This window comes from Pseudoliparis swirei, chromosome 4 (genome assembly GCF_029220125.1).
Source record: "Pseudoliparis swirei isolate HS2019 ecotype Mariana Trench chromosome 4, NWPU_hadal_v1, whole genome shotgun sequence".
In the NCBI taxonomy this organism is placed as follows: Eukaryota; Metazoa; Chordata; class Actinopteri; order Perciformes; family Liparidae; genus Pseudoliparis; species Pseudoliparis swirei.
Window position 1 is genome coordinate 27,967,956 of NC_079391.1, and position 17,556 is coordinate 27,985,511.

At 43.1% G+C, this 17,556-nt stretch overlaps 1 protein-coding gene across 1 annotated transcript in view; it reads left to right on the forward strand.

Annotated features, from left to right (window-relative positions):
* Window positions 1-17,556, forward strand: part of LOC130193273 (mothers against decapentaplegic homolog 3) — a 39,720-nt gene that overhangs the window by 12,709 nt on the left and 9,455 nt on the right. Inside the window, exons 2-5 of the mRNA XM_056413734.1 lie at window positions 13,299-13,492; window positions 13,860-13,994; window positions 14,254-14,379; window positions 17,126-17,338. Coding sequence (XP_056269709.1) covers window positions 13,299-13,492; window positions 13,860-13,994; window positions 14,254-14,379; window positions 17,126-17,338 — 668 coding nt within the window. The remainder of the gene's footprint in view (window positions 1-13,298; window positions 13,493-13,859; window positions 13,995-14,253; window positions 14,380-17,125; window positions 17,339-17,556) is intronic.

The window sequence follows — 17,556 nt, forward strand, 5'->3', positions numbered from 1 at the left end:
GCCGCCACCGCTGCTGCTGCTGCTGCTGCTGCTGCAGGGTGCTGGACGACAGCTGGATCTGTGTGGGGAAACAACTTGATGCGAAGGAGCAGGGGTTGAAAAAGAGAGGCGATCGCTTTTTAGCTGCCACGGGTCCAAGAGGACCTTTTCAAATACAGAAGGATCATTTATATCAGGGGTTGGAACCGGGCCGCGGAATAAAAGTGAATAAATAAAGTAAAAAATTTTTTTTAAAAATCAGTCGGAAAACTATATTATTTTGAAAAAGGACCGGATCCACCCGTGTGTACGTCTGAGCCGCGTTCAAGAGTCTTAAAGTTCGGGTTTCTCGCTGCAGGCGAGTCTCACGCGTCGAACCCTCTGCTGGCGGCACATTTCAGTGACAAAGAATCTTAAAACATATTCAACCTGCTCAATGAATTCTGTCACTTCAGGGAAATGACAACTGTTTTCAAGTTGGCCGATAAAGTCGCTGCTGTGTGGGCGAGCGAACAGCGGAATATTCTACATGTTTCAGACGTTGACCGGGTGGAAGAGGCTTTTTAAAGAGTTTGAGCGGTACTCCAACCACAAAAGACCCGACTGCAAAAGAATAGACCTGCAACCCATTTGTAAACAAACCCACCCGGTGAATCGAGCCCGTCCGAGCTAGAAAAAAATGTGTTTGAGATGCAAATGACGGTGGCTTTAAGGGACATTTCACACAACAACTCTGCCGGTGTTCTAGTGACAGCGACCAGAACTCGGTTAGGAGCAGCGGACCAAACACACGTCTGTGTCGCCGTCTCCATTAGCGGCTCGTTGCATGTCAACAAGCACGGCTCACACTAATTCGGCGTCATGATGAGTTGTAGTTTTGGCACTTTATGCCCTTCGTATAATTGTATGACGTCATATTTATTACGTCATTTATATTGCCGGTCCGTGAAAATAATTCCTGACACGGAACCGGTCCGTGGCTCAAAAAAGGTTGGGGACCTCTGATTTATATCATTAGGTTTCCTGCAACATTCGTCCTTGGATCTGCTCTTTAGATGAGAGCGCCACTTCACCGCAAAGAAAAGAACCAGAAACTTAAGTCTCGCTGGAGCGCCTCAGACACTCCCAAGAACACTTCATATAGTCACACAAGAGGCCGTGCACCCAAATCAAAATTGTAACCTCAGGGACCTAGTCTTTCATAATGTGGATATTATTTTGAGCTTGTAATATACTTTGTGATTAAAATATTGATCCCTATGTATTTTCCCAACTTGACAAGTCTAGGATGAAGCATTAGTGATGATTTAACTTACCTTACAGGGTTCGTACGGTCATGGAAAACCTGGAAAAGTCATGGAATTTTAAAATGGTCATTTCCAGGCCTGGAAAAGTCATGGAAAAAACAAATCAAAAAAGTTTTGGAAAAGTCATGGACATTTGTTAAAATCACATGTTCATTAATGCCGAGTTTGAAATAGTTAATATATTTTTTAAAGAAAGACGCTCAAAATATAAGCCAGCGTACGCTCACAACATTTTCTTCAGTTTTCATGTTTATACCGAGATTTCAGGTTGGTCATGGAAATTTGGTTTAAAGTCATGGAAACGTCATGGAAATCCATTGGTCAAAATGTGTAAGAACCCTGACCTTATTTCGGCAGACTGCTGGGAACCTCGGCCGCTGCGGTTTTGTCGCACGGTCCAGAAACATACGAGTAATTGGAGATTCAAAATTGTAAGGTGTGAATGCGGTCTAACTTCTATGTGTGTGTTAGGCCAGAAGTGTTAAGGTGTCAGATAGGACTAGGTACCAGTTCGTAATAAGACGAGTAATCTTGTTTACTTATTCTTTGATTCGATAGCTCCATATAAAACAAAGATACAGAACATATTATTTCAGCATCGATATTGCGATATCCACACGTGCAATAGTAATATAGCTTGATGTGCAATGTCAGCAAATAACTCACTTGTGTTGCTGCTTGATACAAAGGGATCCATCGTCTTTATTTTCCGTGGCTAGTCCATCGTTTCCCATTTCTAACAGTCTCGGTCGGGCCTGCGGCTTCCAACTTTACAGAAGTCTGAGATAAAGTGGACGGACGGCCCTCAGTTCATCAGGGTCCGCGTCAATGTCGGCAACACACCCGAGCCGAGTTGAAACAAGGAGCTCGTCTTGTTAACCGGGCTTTGTGGGTGCAACCCTCTTCTTTTTTTAAAACCATGTCATCACCACTCATTTATATACAACCACTGTATTTATGACGACATTGTTCACTGGGGCACAACATTGTTTATCTAACCTCTTATTCTTCTCTCAAAGTGCATTGACATACAACATGTAGTTTGGAAAATTGAGGGTGAATATAGAAGTATTTCTTTCATATTGCAATATTTCTACCCAATGTTGTGCAGCCCTTATATTGGCTATTTTATTTATTTATTCATTCTCTATATTCAGACAACTTTTAGGAACTTTTGCTGTTTCTTTTTTTAAATGGAAAAAAAGGTTTTGAGGGAAACATGTTAAATAAATACATTTCTTAACTCAGTAATTATGTACTATTACTGTACTAGTATATGCTCTCAAATGTTTTGCATAGTAAAATATAAACATCAAATAATATGTTTTGCTTGTCCCCAAAAGTAATTTGGTAAGGATGGGATTGATATTTTGCACTTTTCTCCCAGTATTCTCATTTTCAATCCAAAAAAAACCTCGTTCGCCACATAGCTTAATTGTGTCGGCCTATATTCGGATCTCTTACCATCAGCTCAGAAAATAATGAATCAACAAACAAACAAAACAACCTCTGATATAAAAAATGATTCTCCAAAAATAATGAATGGTTAATTATCCGTGATGGAAAAAGCCATTTAAAATAACAAATGCGGCAAAATATGTGGGCGACGTTAGCTGTTCATCAAATCACGCTCAAACATACTGCAACGTTCCCCTTTGTGGGACATGGTATCCAGGTGGAGTTATCTGTTTAAAAGAATGAACTCACATTAATAGCTTGTCGACCTGGCGACATTCTGCCTTAAAAACTCTGTGGGGGGGAAAAAGTATTGATGACTTGCATGTGGAATATTTCCAGTCATTCATCATTTTGAGAGAGAGAGAGAGCTCAGCTCATTCAGTATAAGCAGTAAAAAATGAAGGACCCCAGTCCTCTATCGTGTCCGCAGCTTTCTTTTTGAGTCTGGACTATGTTATTTGTCGTCTAGCATGGCCGGTCGTCTGTCTGCCGGTTTCTTATTTCACATCCTTCACCGGTCCCGGCACACTCCGGCCCGATGATATCACCTGTGGGCTCCAGTCAGACTGGCTTTTCTCTCACACTCTATTCGTGGTTCTCCTCCTTTACGCTGTAAGAAAAAGAGAAGTGTGATGGCTTTTCCAGAGAGAGTGGGAGGGTTGTGGTTTTGTGTGTGTGTGTGTGTGTGTGTGTGTGTGTGTGCGTGTGTGTGTGACGTTCCTCTGTGAGTGAGTTTCACCACTGCTGGAATGTCGTTCACAAGCCAAGATTTGCGCACTTTGAGCATTTCTCTTTTGTGATCAAGTGGAGGGCTGCTGCCCTGCAATGGAACAACAACAACAACAACAACAAATCGAAATAAGAAAAACATCTATTTGATTGTTGAGAAAATGTAAAAGGTTTTACCTTCTCAGTCATTATCAAAGAAAGAAGATTTTTTTTTCCGAGATGGCAACAGTTTAATGTCTCAGAAGATATAAAAGCGGCAAATGCTCATATGGAAAGTAATATGTGGTTGGATTAAATGATGACATATATGAAGTGAGATTACGAACATTTGTCAAACTGCTTTTGGTGTACTGCTTCTACTACGATAGTTATCCCATGAAATATTTGATTTTTGCATCTCAATTAGCCAGAAAAGCACAATTAAACGGTTATTGTCATAATAACTTTCTTCATTCGTCATAACTACCAAGTTATTGTCTGATAGGCTTTCAAACTAATTGATGTTACTCTTAATTGGTCCATTTCATTATCTCACGGTATGTGAAACAACATGCCACTCAAAAAGCTGCCCCGTGTATTGAATCTTGTTTTTGGTCGGACAGCACGGTAATCCAGACCAACCATGGTTGTGAAGCTCATGTCGGAGACAGAACCGATAGGGTGGGTTCGCACCTTGCTTTGCAGGTCCTCAGTATCGACTTTAATTTAGTATTATTGTTGTTTAAATAACAAATAAACCCCTCCCTTCAAACAACTCAAGTGAGAGAGCAAGAGATCTTGCAGAGGGAACTCAAACTGTTACTCTATTTGATTCCTATGATTACCTTCGCATTGAAAATGCGGAAGGTTACGTTTTGATCGCCGTGTATTTATTTATTTATTTAATTGTATGCATGTTACTCGCATAACTCAAAAAGTATTAAACCGAATCGCATGAAATTCGGTGGGATGATTGGTTCTTATCCGGGGACCATTTGATTAGATTTTGGGATCGATCGGGTCAAAGGTCAAGGTCATGAAACGTTCAACATCTTCTTTTTACCATAGCGCGGTCAATTTCTATCCAATTGGCATGCAACTAATGCCAAAATGTTCATAATTCAATGCCTAATCTTGTGATATGCGAAGGTATGCGCTCTACCGAGTGCCCGTTCTAGTTATTTAATGTGATTAACTCTACATTAGCAGATTCCTTAAAAGGTGGCACAACGAGGGCTTCACCTGCGACAACAGCCGTACAAGTGCAGTGGTCCGATGCATGGATTAGTGTGTGACACGGATGAACGAAAGAGAGGAATTACGGAAACTCCCCCGGCGTTAGCAGATGATTTGCGTCTCCCCGTGTTGTTATGGGAAGACGGCAGCCCTCCGCTGAATGTCACTGGACCGCAGCCCTGCTGGTCACGGCTCGACAGACCGGCCACAGACTTTAGGCGAGGCACAAAGGCCAGTTCAGCCGTACGCAGCACTTAGACGGAGGCAGGGTGGTCGGGACAGTGGGACAGACGGAGGAGATGGAAGGGGGGGGGGGGGGGGGTTTAGGGGCCCAATCACAGACCCTCTGAGCTGTTCAGACAGTCTGCCAGCCCTTTTGTCCGGCGGCACCCTTCTTTCTTTCTCCACCATCCACGGTGTCCTCCCCCCTCTGTGCGCTCACAGGACAGATTGGGACTGGAGGTCCTGATGTTTACACGCACTCGCAGGCGTTTAAACAGCAACCAAAATAGTGTCTTTAAATGTTTGATTAAACGTGAGAGTTTAGCGGCCTGTGGACCGTCACCGGAAGACGACAAATATGGACGTGGACTCTGAGAGGCGTTTAGGTCCTCACAGTGTTTGCTGGCATCTTGTTCGTGAACTTAGACTTTAATTTTAGTGAGAAGCTTGGCAACGTCGTAAAACGTCAATGTCAAAAGGTCTGAGCCCACAGGGAAGAGTGTGTGTGTGTGTGTGTGTATTCGTTCAGCACTGCTCGGACCTTTGCCAGCCTGAACACACACACAGTGTATATGTTTATGTCTCTGAGCGTAACTGGGCATGCCTCGGAGTGTTTGTTTTGACCCCCTCCCTCCCGAGCTCAGTGAAGCTCAATCTGCTCTGTCTGAGTCAAACACACACACACACACACACACGTACATCCTCCCTCCCTCTTTTCCATTCAAACACCACTTTTACACAGATGATTACTAAATGTGTACATCCCTCGGAAGTACAGTTATGTTATCTTACTCTAGCTCATACGTTTGTGTGTGTGTGTGTGAGCGCGTACGCACAGAGTGCATCCGTACCATTCGCATAGACGGAGCTGGTTGGGCATAAAGGTCGGGTTCAGCCTTCGCTTCGGGTCATGAAACACACTGATGTTGACACAATTTCCCCTGTGGCCAAAAATCTATACCAATTTGTCCCTTTCTTTTTTTGGACATCCATTTCTCTCTGGCTCTCTTTCTCTCTCTCTCTCTCTCTCGTTGTCAATCAGAAAGGGAATCAAGAAGACCTGAAGATAAACCTAGCAAGCTTACACGTTGTCTCGACAGTAGAAAATTAAAATCAATGCAGGACAGAGAAGAGGAGGGGGGTTTTGATATTTCGACTGATTTTTAGTTTTTAGGTTATTGAGTAATCTTTTTCACTGCTGCGGTAAACGTTAATGTTTGTTTGTATTCTAGTGAAAAGACGTAGCAGTTGATCTATTAGTCTGTTGACAGATGATAATTGCCAATGATTTTGGGAACAAATAATTCATTCATTTTTTAGTTGCAGACCTAGAATTAGCTTTCTATTCACAACTTCAAATCATCATATAACTAAAACTATTCCTTCGTCATCAGGGTCCAGCTAATGTTTCATCAGAGTCGTACTTAGTAAACAAGATTAGTCGGCTGTGACCTGGATTGACCAGTTTCTGGTACTGAAGGTTGGAAACTGCTGTTCTGGATTCTTGGAAGCCCTGAGAGGCCACCCATGTCCACCCAGCAGGGAATTTGGGGTCATAGTTCTCTCCCCCCCCCCCCCCATAGCTGAAGCACTCTAAGCTCCAAATGATTTTCAAATGTTTTGCATGATCTGAGGTTGCTGGCTCTTCCTCTTAATAACAGTCTGAGGCTTGATGGTGGTGCAGGATTTTTTTTAAACAGTTTTTTACATTAATTTCTCATTCACCCTGCAGTAGTCATAACTGTCCTCATTAATCTGAGTCATACAGATTCAGGGAGGTATATTGTTCGTTTGGACCCTGTTTTGACTGTTGCTACTGTTTTTCCTTTTTTTTCTCCTCTATATTAACAATAAAATGTAATAAAACTACGACACGAGAGTAAATTGCCGTGGTCTGTAGATAGACTGGTATATGCCAGTTATCTTTTTGTGTCATTACTACTCGTAGAGCTATGGAGCAATTCACTGCATGTATCCAACTAGGGCTGCAACTAACGATTATTTTGATAATCGATTAATCGGTTGATTATTCTATCGATTAATCGGATAAAAAAACAAAAACTTTAATTTTCAACCCTTTATTCAAAACAGGGTCCGTACGGTCATGGAAAACCTGGAAAAGTCATGGAATTTTTAAATGGCTATTAGCAGGCCTAGAAAAGTAATTGAAAAAAATAAAATCCCAAAATATTTGGAAAACTAATGCAAATTTGTTTTATTCACATTTTAATTTACACGGTATATATACGGTATGCTTTGGAATTCTCATTGTTAGTTTAAATACTACATCTTCTCACTTTGTCACGTATAGACAGAGTTTTCACAAAATGTTTAATCATGGAAATTTGGTTTAAAGTCATGGAAAGGTCCTGGAGATCCACTGGTCACCATGGTGATGAACCCTGTTCACTGGTCACCATGTGATGAACCGTCACAAACAGACTGACAGCTTTACTCTCCTGAGCCGTGGTCCCCATGTGGACCGGCCCCCTGAACAATATCAGAGACGCGTTCCGATTTATTATTTTTTTCACCTGGCCCGCTGCCGTTGAGATTGCAGTGAGACGCGGAAAAAATGTGAAGTGGTGCTCTTCGCAATAACACATCTTTGATGGGACGTGTCGCGTCTCAGCCAATCAGCGTTCAGATGTCTTCAGCGTTTGGGAAGTTAGGTTAGCTTGAATGTTAGTCCGCTACATCTGCTGCTGTCACGCTGCACGGTGTAGCGATACTAACAAAGTACCCGTACGTTAAAAACGATGTGATTTAGCATATTTTTAGCATCGATACTTCATTAAAAGAGCGATCAGAGCGCACGCGCTGCTCCGTTAAATGTTGTCTACACGCGCAGCGCAGCGCTCACAGCGTCGTGGCTTATCTCCGTTGCCTTTCTCCATGGAAAAATATTTTCCGCTCTCCGCCACGGAATAAATAACCACGTTTTCTACGTTATACTCTTGTGGAAATGCCACACACGTCGTGACATGTAGCGCCCTGGTGTCTGCAGGGCTCTCAAGTCTCACGCATTGAGCGTGAGACTCACGCATTTCGGTCTTATCTCACGCACTCCCGCCACACATCGAATTCCTCACGCTGAAAAAACCTCTCGGCTATTTAATGCTTGAATGCAGGGGTGCTCAATACGCCGATCGATTGTTCCGCTGCAGAGCTCCGACGCCGGTCTGCGCGCATTGGGATGGAGCAAACAAATAGTCACTAGCACCCCCCCCGTCAACAACTCTTTTCGGCTCGATGCCGGCGCGCGCAGCGGTCAGCTGTATCGGGTGCTGATGGAAATCTCACGCTTGCCTGTCTTCAAAACTTGAGAGCCCTGTGTCTGGGTTCATAACGTCACCCGGAGGCGCACTTAGCTCCGTGAATGTCTCCGACGACGTGAATGACTTCCGCATCCAGCGCCACGAGGGCAGCAGCAGCCAATTAGATTTATCAACAGAGGAGCAGCTCAGCGCTGATTGGCTCTCACAACGCAGCGTTCAGTCTCTCCTCTCCCTCTCGCTCCGCTCTGGTTTCCCCTGCGCCGCTCTGCGCTCAACTCAACTTTGTTTATACTCCGTGACTTATTGAGCGCCGTAATAATCGCGCGACACAACGAATCGATAATGAAATTCGTTGCCAACTATTTTAATAATCGATTTTTATCGATTTTATCGATTCGTTGTTGCAGCCCTATATCCAACATACATGTGTGTGAGTGTGCGGTGACCTACACACATGGATGCAAACAATTTACAAAAGAGCTGCAAATATTAGTCCATTCGTGAATCGTGGAATTAATAGGCAACTATTTTGATAATCAATGAATCAAGTTGTTTTTCAATCATTCATTTGTTGGGTTCGGCGTCTCAAATTCGACTATTTGCTGTTTTTCCTTGTCTTTATAATAGTGAATTGGATTTTATTTGTGTTTTGAAGACACTTGATCAGGTCACACTGAGCTCCCCGAAATTGTGATGGATATTTTATCGCCGTTTCATAAACCACGATGATTAATTGAGGAAATAATTGTTTTAAATGTGACACCAATCTGTACACACACATCCGACATCCCTGCCCCAGGACCTCGCATCAGATCATTGATCGATGGTCGTGGTTACCGCTACTGCTGTATAAAGTGATATCCATTGTTTCTGGTTGAGTAAGTCTTTTGTGCATATGTGTGTCGTTCATCCATTGAACTTATTGGCGCGACTTATACTTTTATACTTTTACTTTCTTTAAAAACACTGACAGGAATGGGCTTTTCAAAGAGAAGGACTGTCACGACGGGATTAGGGTGGACCCAAATGCACGACTCAGGAGACAGATAATGCTGATAACGATCCTTTACTGAAAGTATTGTCAGGAACGGAACAGACCGAATAAACAAACACACAGTGGAACGCTCAAGGGCTTGGTCTGAGAAACACAAGACAATCTGGCAGAGGACAAGTGGAAGTGAGGGAGCTACAGGTGAGAAGGGTGTGAGGACCAGGTGAAGGGAATGAGGGACTAACGAGGTGGTCAGAGGCAGGTGAGAAGGGCGTGAGGACCAGGTGAAGGTAATGAGGGACTAACGAGGGAGTGATCAGAGGCAGGTGAAGGGAGTTGGACTGACGAGATGGGAAGCAGGATCTGGAATGACATGATAGTTAGTGACAGGATGAAAACAACTAAGACAAAAAGGAAGGCGTGGAGCTAAACTGTTACAAGGACACTGAGTACGAGAGGACATCCAATGGCCAGCAATGCCCTGCAGTTTGTGCGTGTCTCAGTAGGGACGACACACACAGACACACACACACACACACACATACCACTGATATAAGATCATCATGTTGCACACACATCTGACCATTTACCACATCCACAGTGCTCATACCTTACAGCGTTACCACAATAACTCTCCATTAATTACAACCTCTTTGAGGATTATAATGCATTATTTTTTGCTGAATCCGTGAGAGAAGCATTATTCCAACGTCATGGTTATTGTTCACAGCACAGCGTGTGCTCTTATTCGGTAAACATCTTGTTCCTTTCAGTTTGTCGCGAGTGTCGGCATACAATCGCTGTTCCTCTGCTCAAAATGCACTTCATGTGTCTCCCATGTGTTATTGGCATTTTTGGACCATTTCAGATGATTCACTTTTGTCGCTGCCTTTGTTCATGGAACTGGGACTTAGAATCCTCACAGCTAATAACTGTCTTAGTCTTTTACGTTCCTTTTATTTTGTCCAACACATACAAGAGGTTGCAATTTAGTCAGTTAGTTGAACATTAATTAGCTTTAAAGGATGTCTGAAAACATCTCCGAGTGACTTTTGAGGCGATTTACAGAGGTACTCAAAGGCCTGAAGAGCTTTTTCACGAGTCACAAAGTTAAAAGAAATTATGCAATCAATGCGGTAAAGGGAAACAGCCCCAATAAATGATGACGATATAGGCCTGTGCCAAACACAGGAACACTGCAATAGAAAAGTAGAACCTCACAAACATTAAAAGACATTAAAACAAATATATTACACTACAACTTTGAACACGTTGACACAATTATCCGTTTTAGCTTTACAAAGGGAGTTTTATTGCAAGGGTGTTTAACTTGATTGCATAATAACCCGGGGTGTTCCTGTTTATTTGTCTACTCTGTGTAAGTATCCAGATTATAGTTTTGGGAGCAGCCAAATCTCTGTGTTGAATGTTTTCTCTCAACACGAAGATCAAAAGCGGAGCAGTGGGCCGAGGACTGTTTGTCCTCGATTTCAAAAGCCTGAGGTCCAGGAGGTCTTTGATCTGACGGTGCGTTGTCGTGAGACATCCCGAGCCATTTCACATGACATAATAGATTTATGACTTTTTATATTATTATGTTGCTCGGTTCCCTTTTGATGTGTCAGCAGTAATGACCTCCGTCGTGTTGCTGTGGCTAATTCTGAAGACAAGCTGAAGACAAGCTTTAACAGACGGCACAATACATCTCGAACAAAACAGATTGTACAGTCAGGGTTCATACGGTCATGGAAAACCTGGAAAAGTCATGGAATTTTAAAATGTTCATTTCCAGGCCTGGAGAAGTCATGGAAAAAACTGAAATCATAAAAGTTTTGGAAAAGTCATGGAAATGTGTTAAAATCACATGTTCGTTTACGCCGAGTTTGAAATAATTAATATATTTTTTAAAGAAAGACGCTCAAAATATAAGCCAGCGATAGCTCTCAATACGCAACATTTTCTACAGTTTTCATGTTTATACTGAGTTTGGTCATGGAAATTTGGTTTAACGTCATGGAAAAGTCATGAAAATCCATTGGTCAAAATGTGTAAGAACCCTGACAGTACACAAGACATCCTTTTTATGAAGACATGTATGAAGAAAGACAATGCTGTGTCATGAGTTATTAATGGGCCATAAAAGCGTTTCATGGTTGACGACAGCTTTGCTGTCAACTTCCACTTCTCAACTCGATCACTGATAAAAAACAAGGCAATGAAATTATTTCTATTTTTTATAAATCGTGAACAAATTTGGCAACTTAATTACAACTTTTCAATCATTAGATGTCTCCCCTTTCAGTATTTGGGGAATCTTAGGTTCGTACAGTGTCTGATAGTTCATCTAAATCATACTTCCTGGTTATTAAAATATTTAGACCCCTTTTAGTTTTTGGATGCAGTTTTGTGCTTTCTCCCCGGAGTCCTTTTGACTTCACGTCTCATAGGGTCATCGGACTCTATGAGATGACATAGATCCTATCTGCCTGATGGATCATCGAGGTCTGGATCGTGGAATTCCTGCTACTAACTACGCCACTGCCCTGTTGAGACTCCGCCCACTCCTCTCTACCTCCATCTGCCTGATGGATCGTGGAGGTCTCCATCGTGGAATATGCCTACAACCAACTATTCATACATTCTGTCATATTCATTGAATGTATTTAAACTCTAAATCTGTCCTTCTGTACACATGGCATCTATTGCATCTGTCCATCCTGGAGAGGGATCCTCCTCTGTTGCTCTCCTGAAGGTTTCTTCCCTTTTTTTCCCCCTGAAGGGTTATTTGGGAGTTTTTCCTGATCCGATGCGAGGTTTTGGGGCAGGGATGTCTATGTGTACAGATTGTAAAGCACTCCGAGACAAATTTGTAATTTGTGAAATTGGGCTATACAAATAAACTGAATTGAAATTGAATTGTGCATCAACACGCCAGCTCTTCCCTTTGCAGCGTTCCTCCCATGACGCTCTGCCTCTCCAACTGGATGCTTCCATTTACAAATTGAACACCCCCTCCCCCCAACACATACTTTCCAGCCTATTTCTTAAGTACAGAGACGATGAATGAAAGCCTTTCCCATGAGAAATTCAAACACCATTCTGTGCTGGCTGGATGTACGATGGCTGACCCAGATGGGGCACTGCTGAGCTTTCAGTAGTTTAACAGCCTTGTTTTTATTTGGGGACTGACATTTGTCCTTCTGAAGAGCTTTAGCTTATGCCTTTGACCCTTACTCTGTATTTGTGGGCGAGACAGAGATAGAGGGGGCCATATGTGTTGGTTGCCTCTTGCATAAGATGATGAGTGTGTTTTTTGGGTCATTGTTGCTCAGAGATTACAGGCTACATCTCCCGTTATGATGAGTCAAACTACCGCTCATCACTCTCCGGTAGCCTAAATCATCACCCTACCAACAACATTGTATAGATGAGTGCAGATGTTATACAACACAAGGACATTCCTGTTTACACATACTGAAATGTCCTTGTTTATTATTAGACATCACCTCATACGCACCCTGCACTAAGCCGGGACCCTCGTCAGTAGGAGGCAGTGTCAGAGCCCAGGCAACAACACTATAACAGAATCTCATATGAATATTAGTGTTAACATGTTTATAAAAAAATATGTTTAACATACTACACTGTGAAATAAAGTGAGTTGATGTTTACATTTTGCCCCTTGACCTTTGTCAGGTATTAGTTTCTAATTGTAATCAATACATGTTTGTACTGAAGCCACAGGTTGTAGCTACCAATCAAAAATAGAGTTGCCATATCTCAAACGCCTGAGACAATCACCACATCGCCGACTGTTCAAAACATCTTTAAAATGAGACTAACAATATATGCTGAAGTCCTTATTGGGCAAAGCAAAACAATGTTTGACTTTTTACAGTTCACAAAGGAGATATCAGACAATAAATAGTCAAAGTCTCGTATGATAATTTGTACGTTTGTCATAACCCTAATGAGAAGAAAATACAAATGTTAAATCTGAATATGCTAAACCAACCAGAGAAAACTTGAAAATGCTTGAAAACACACACATCAGCATGTCAGACAAACTGTTTCAGGTTATTGACCGACCTCTTCTTCTCCTGCGCCTCCTTTCCGCAGGTCTCTGGATGGCCGTCTGCAAGTGTCCCACAGAAAGGGTTTGCCCCACGTCATCTACTGCCGCCTGTGGCGCTGGCCCGAACTGCAGTCCCACCACGAGCTGCGGGCGGTGGAGCTGTGCGAGTACGCCTTCCACACGAAGAAGGATGACGTGTGTGTCAACCCGTACCACTACCAGAGAGTAGAGACGCCAGGTACTGTTGATCTCCTCTTCTAGCATCGGGTTTTATCCAAGAATTTAAAGGCCGATGTTTGACACTTTGTTCAGATTTATTTCACTTTGCTGCCAGGGAGATTTCTGTGGAAAGATCTACCTTCTTTAAAAGATACACATTTATAGATGTGTTTTTATCTATAGCGTATCTCATAACTTTCCAGTGATTTATTGCACAACACTTTGTCCTGTGTTATTGTTTTATTGCATGTTATGGTGGAATTGTGGAAGTACATGTTCATTCATATCACCCTGACATGAAAGCATTCACTTTGACTATCGTCTAAGGAGCTGCTTGTTGTGTGTGTGTGTGTGTGTGTGTATGTGTCTTCATCTCCATTCTACAGTACTTCCACCAGTGCTGGTGCCGAGACACACAGAGATCCCCAGTGAGTTCCCTCCTCTGGATGACTACAGCCATTCGATCCCAGAAAACACCAACTTCCCTGCTGGCATTGAGCCTCAGAGTAACTACATACCAGGTACCAGCATGCTCCCTGATATGACTCACACTGGGATACTCCTTCTCCACCGAAGTCTGTTCATCCACATCCCGGCGTCACGCTGTTGACGCAACACATAAGCTCGGATCGAAACAATGCTTCACTTTGTTTTCTTTCATCTTTTGATTTCGGGGATCCTATCAGTTAACCTGCTCTTTAAATCAGATTTATTTTTGGTCACTTTGCAGCACATGTGATGAGTTGTTGTGTGTGTGTGTGTGTGTGTGTGTCTTTGCAGAAACGCCACCGCCAGGCTACCTCAGTGAGGATGGAGAGACCAGCGATCACAAGATGAGCCACAGCATGGACACAAGTTCCCCGGACCTGTCGCCTAACCCCGTTTCACCCACACAAAACAACTTAGGTACGTTGTGTTTATGTGTGTGTGTGTGTGTGTGTGTGAGGACTTCTCTGTCTGTCTGGCTTCACTTACAGACAACTGTTTCGGAAGCGTGACTCCTCGGTGGGAGTTCTCCGTTTGATTTAATTCCATTTTTTTTAAAGAGGAAACCAGGTGATGAAAGAAGTCTTTGTCTTCCCTGTTGAACAAGCCGAGACACCGTTCAGCCTCCACGAAGTTCAATGACAATACGCTACGTTGATTCCACCAGGATGGAAACACGCCGGGGGGAGGGGTGGGGCTCGGCTGGAAAGAGCCTCTGATAAAATAACAAAATCACACCGGTTACAGTCGTCCCCGCTCTGTTCTGGTCTTCAAAGCCACGGACAAAATGTTGAGGTTGTTAGAGAGCGGCCATGTCGAGGGGAAAAAAAGAACAAAATACCAGAAGCTGCTGAAGTTCCTGAAAATGATTCAATTCAATTCAATTTATTTGTATAGCCCAATTTCACAAATTACAAATTTGTCTCGGAGTGCTTTACAATCTGTACACATAGACATCCCTGCCCCAAAACCTCGCATCGGACCAGGAAAAACTCCCAAATAACCCTTCAGGGGAAAAAAAAGGGAAGAAACCTTCAGGAGAGCAACAGAGGAGGATCCCTCTCCAGGATGGACAGATGCAATAGATGTAATGTGTACAGAAGGACAGATTTAGAGTTTAAATACATTCAATGAATGTGACAGAGTGTATGAATAGTTCATAGTAGGCATATTCCACGATGGAGACCTCCACGATCCATCAGGCAGATGGCGGTGGAAGGAGGAGTGTGAGTCGTCTCAGTGGTGGGGCGGAGTCTACAGGGTGGTGTGTCAGGGTCAGGGCAGAGGGACCAGGCCCCACCTCGATGATCCATCAGGCAGATAGGATCTATAAAATCTCATAGGGGTCCGATGACCCATGAGACGTGAAAGTCAAAAGGGACGGGGGAGAGCAGTTAGTGTTTAGATTTATGTCGTCTCATAGGTCCGGCGACCCCATGAGGCGAAGAAAAAAAGGACGGGAAGAGAAAGTTAGAGATGAAAATTCATCCTTAAGGAGAGAAAAAAGAGGAGAGTGTGCATGGTGCATCCTCCCCCGGCAGCTATAAGCCTATAGCAGCATATCAAGGGGCTGGACCAGGTGAACCTGATTCAGCCCTAACTATAAGCTCTGTCAAAGAGGAAAGTCTTCAGTCGACTCTTAAACGAGGTGACTGTGTCTGCCTCCCGGACTGAAGGTGGAAGCTGGTTCCAAAGAAGAGGAGCTTGATAACTAAAGGCTCTGGCACCCATTCTACTTTTTAAGACTCTAGGAACTACAAGTAGTCCCACATTTAGTGAGCGTAGCTCTCTAGTGGGGCAATATGGTACTACAAGCTCCTTAAGATATGATGGTGCATTACCAATCAAGGCTTTGTAGGTTAAGAGAAGAATTTTAAAAGTGATTCTTGATTTTATGGGTAGCCAGTGCAGAGCAGCTAGTGCAGGAGTAATGTGATCTCTTTTCTTAGTTTTAGTGAGAATACGAGCTGCAGCATTCTGGATCAACTGGAGGGACCTAAGACACGTAGAGCAGCCTGATGATATGGAGTTGCAGTAATCCAGTCTCGAAGTAACGAACGCGTGAACCAATTTTTCTGCATCTTTTTGAGACAAGATGTGCCTGATTTTTGAAATATTACGTAGATGAAAGAATGCAGTCCTTGAGATTTGCTTCACGTGGGAGTTAAAGGACAAGTCCCGATCAAAGATAACGCCAAGATTCTTTACAGTGGTGTTGGATGCTAAGGCAATGCCGTCTACAGAAACCACATCACCAAATAATTGATCTCTGAGGTGCTCAGGGCCGATTAAAATTACTTCGGTTTTGTCTGAGTTTAACATCAAGAAGTTGCAGGTCATCCATGTTTTTATGTCTTTAAGACATGCTTGAATTTTACCGAGTTGGTTGCTCTCCTCTGGTTTTATCGATAGATATAGTTGAGTATCATCTGCATAACAATGAAAGTTTATGGAGTGTTTCCTGATAATATTGCCCAAAGGAAGCATGTATAAGGTAAATAAAATTGGTCCAAGCACAGAACCTTGTGGAACTCCGTGATTAACGTTGGTGGTTATCGAGGCGTCATCGTTTACAAATACAAATTGTGATCGATCTGATAAATAGGATCTAAACCAAATTAGTGCCGTGCCTGAAATGCCAATCGACTGCTCCAGTCTCTGTAACAGGATGTCATGGTCAATGGTGTCGATCTTGGATGCGTCTTTAATTTGTTATCATTTTGGCTCCCGTGTCCCGCCAGTGAGGTTTGAGTTACCACATTTTGTCTGGTAAAAGCTTCCGGGGAACAGCGTATGGGTTCTACATCATGTTTTCGTTGGTTGTGTTTTTCTGTCCCCCCCCCCCCCTACTCCTCTACATTCATCATCTCAGCCCATTTTCTCCCCACATTTTCCCCCTCCTTTTCCTGGCCATCATTTCTTGGACCATTATTCCTCTGATTGCATCCTCTCCTACCCTGTTAACCTTGACTCCCGTCTCCTGTTACCCGTTTGTTTCCTCCTGTATTATATCACGCATTGAATTTATTATTGATCTGCTCATTTCCGTCTATTAACAACCACCCTGCTCGTCTACACAGTATTGGCCTCCCTCACTTGTTCACTTGTCTCTCTCTCTAAAGCCAACTTTATCTCCCCCCCCCCCCCCCACATTTCTTTGTGTCAGACCTTCAGCCAGTGACATACTGCGAGCCGGCCTTTTGGTGCTCTATTTCCTACTACGAGTTGAACCAGCGAGTAGGAGAGACCTTCCACGCCTCACAGCCCTCGCTCACCGTAGACGGCTTCACGGATCCCTCAAACTCGGAGCGCTTCTGCCTGGGCCTGTTGTCCAACGTCAACCGCAACGCCGCCGTGGAGTTAACACGCAGACATATTGGTACGACTCCAGTCACTGCACAGATGTCGCTGTTTCTTTTAACAGGGTTCATACGGTCATGGAAAACCTGGAAAAGTCAAAAAAATTTTAAATGGTTATTCACAGGCCTGGAATTTTTAAACTAAATCCCAAAGGTTTTGTAAAAGTCATGGTATTTGTTATATTGATATCGTTATTTACGTTAATTTTAAGAAAGACGCTCAAAATATAAGCAGGCA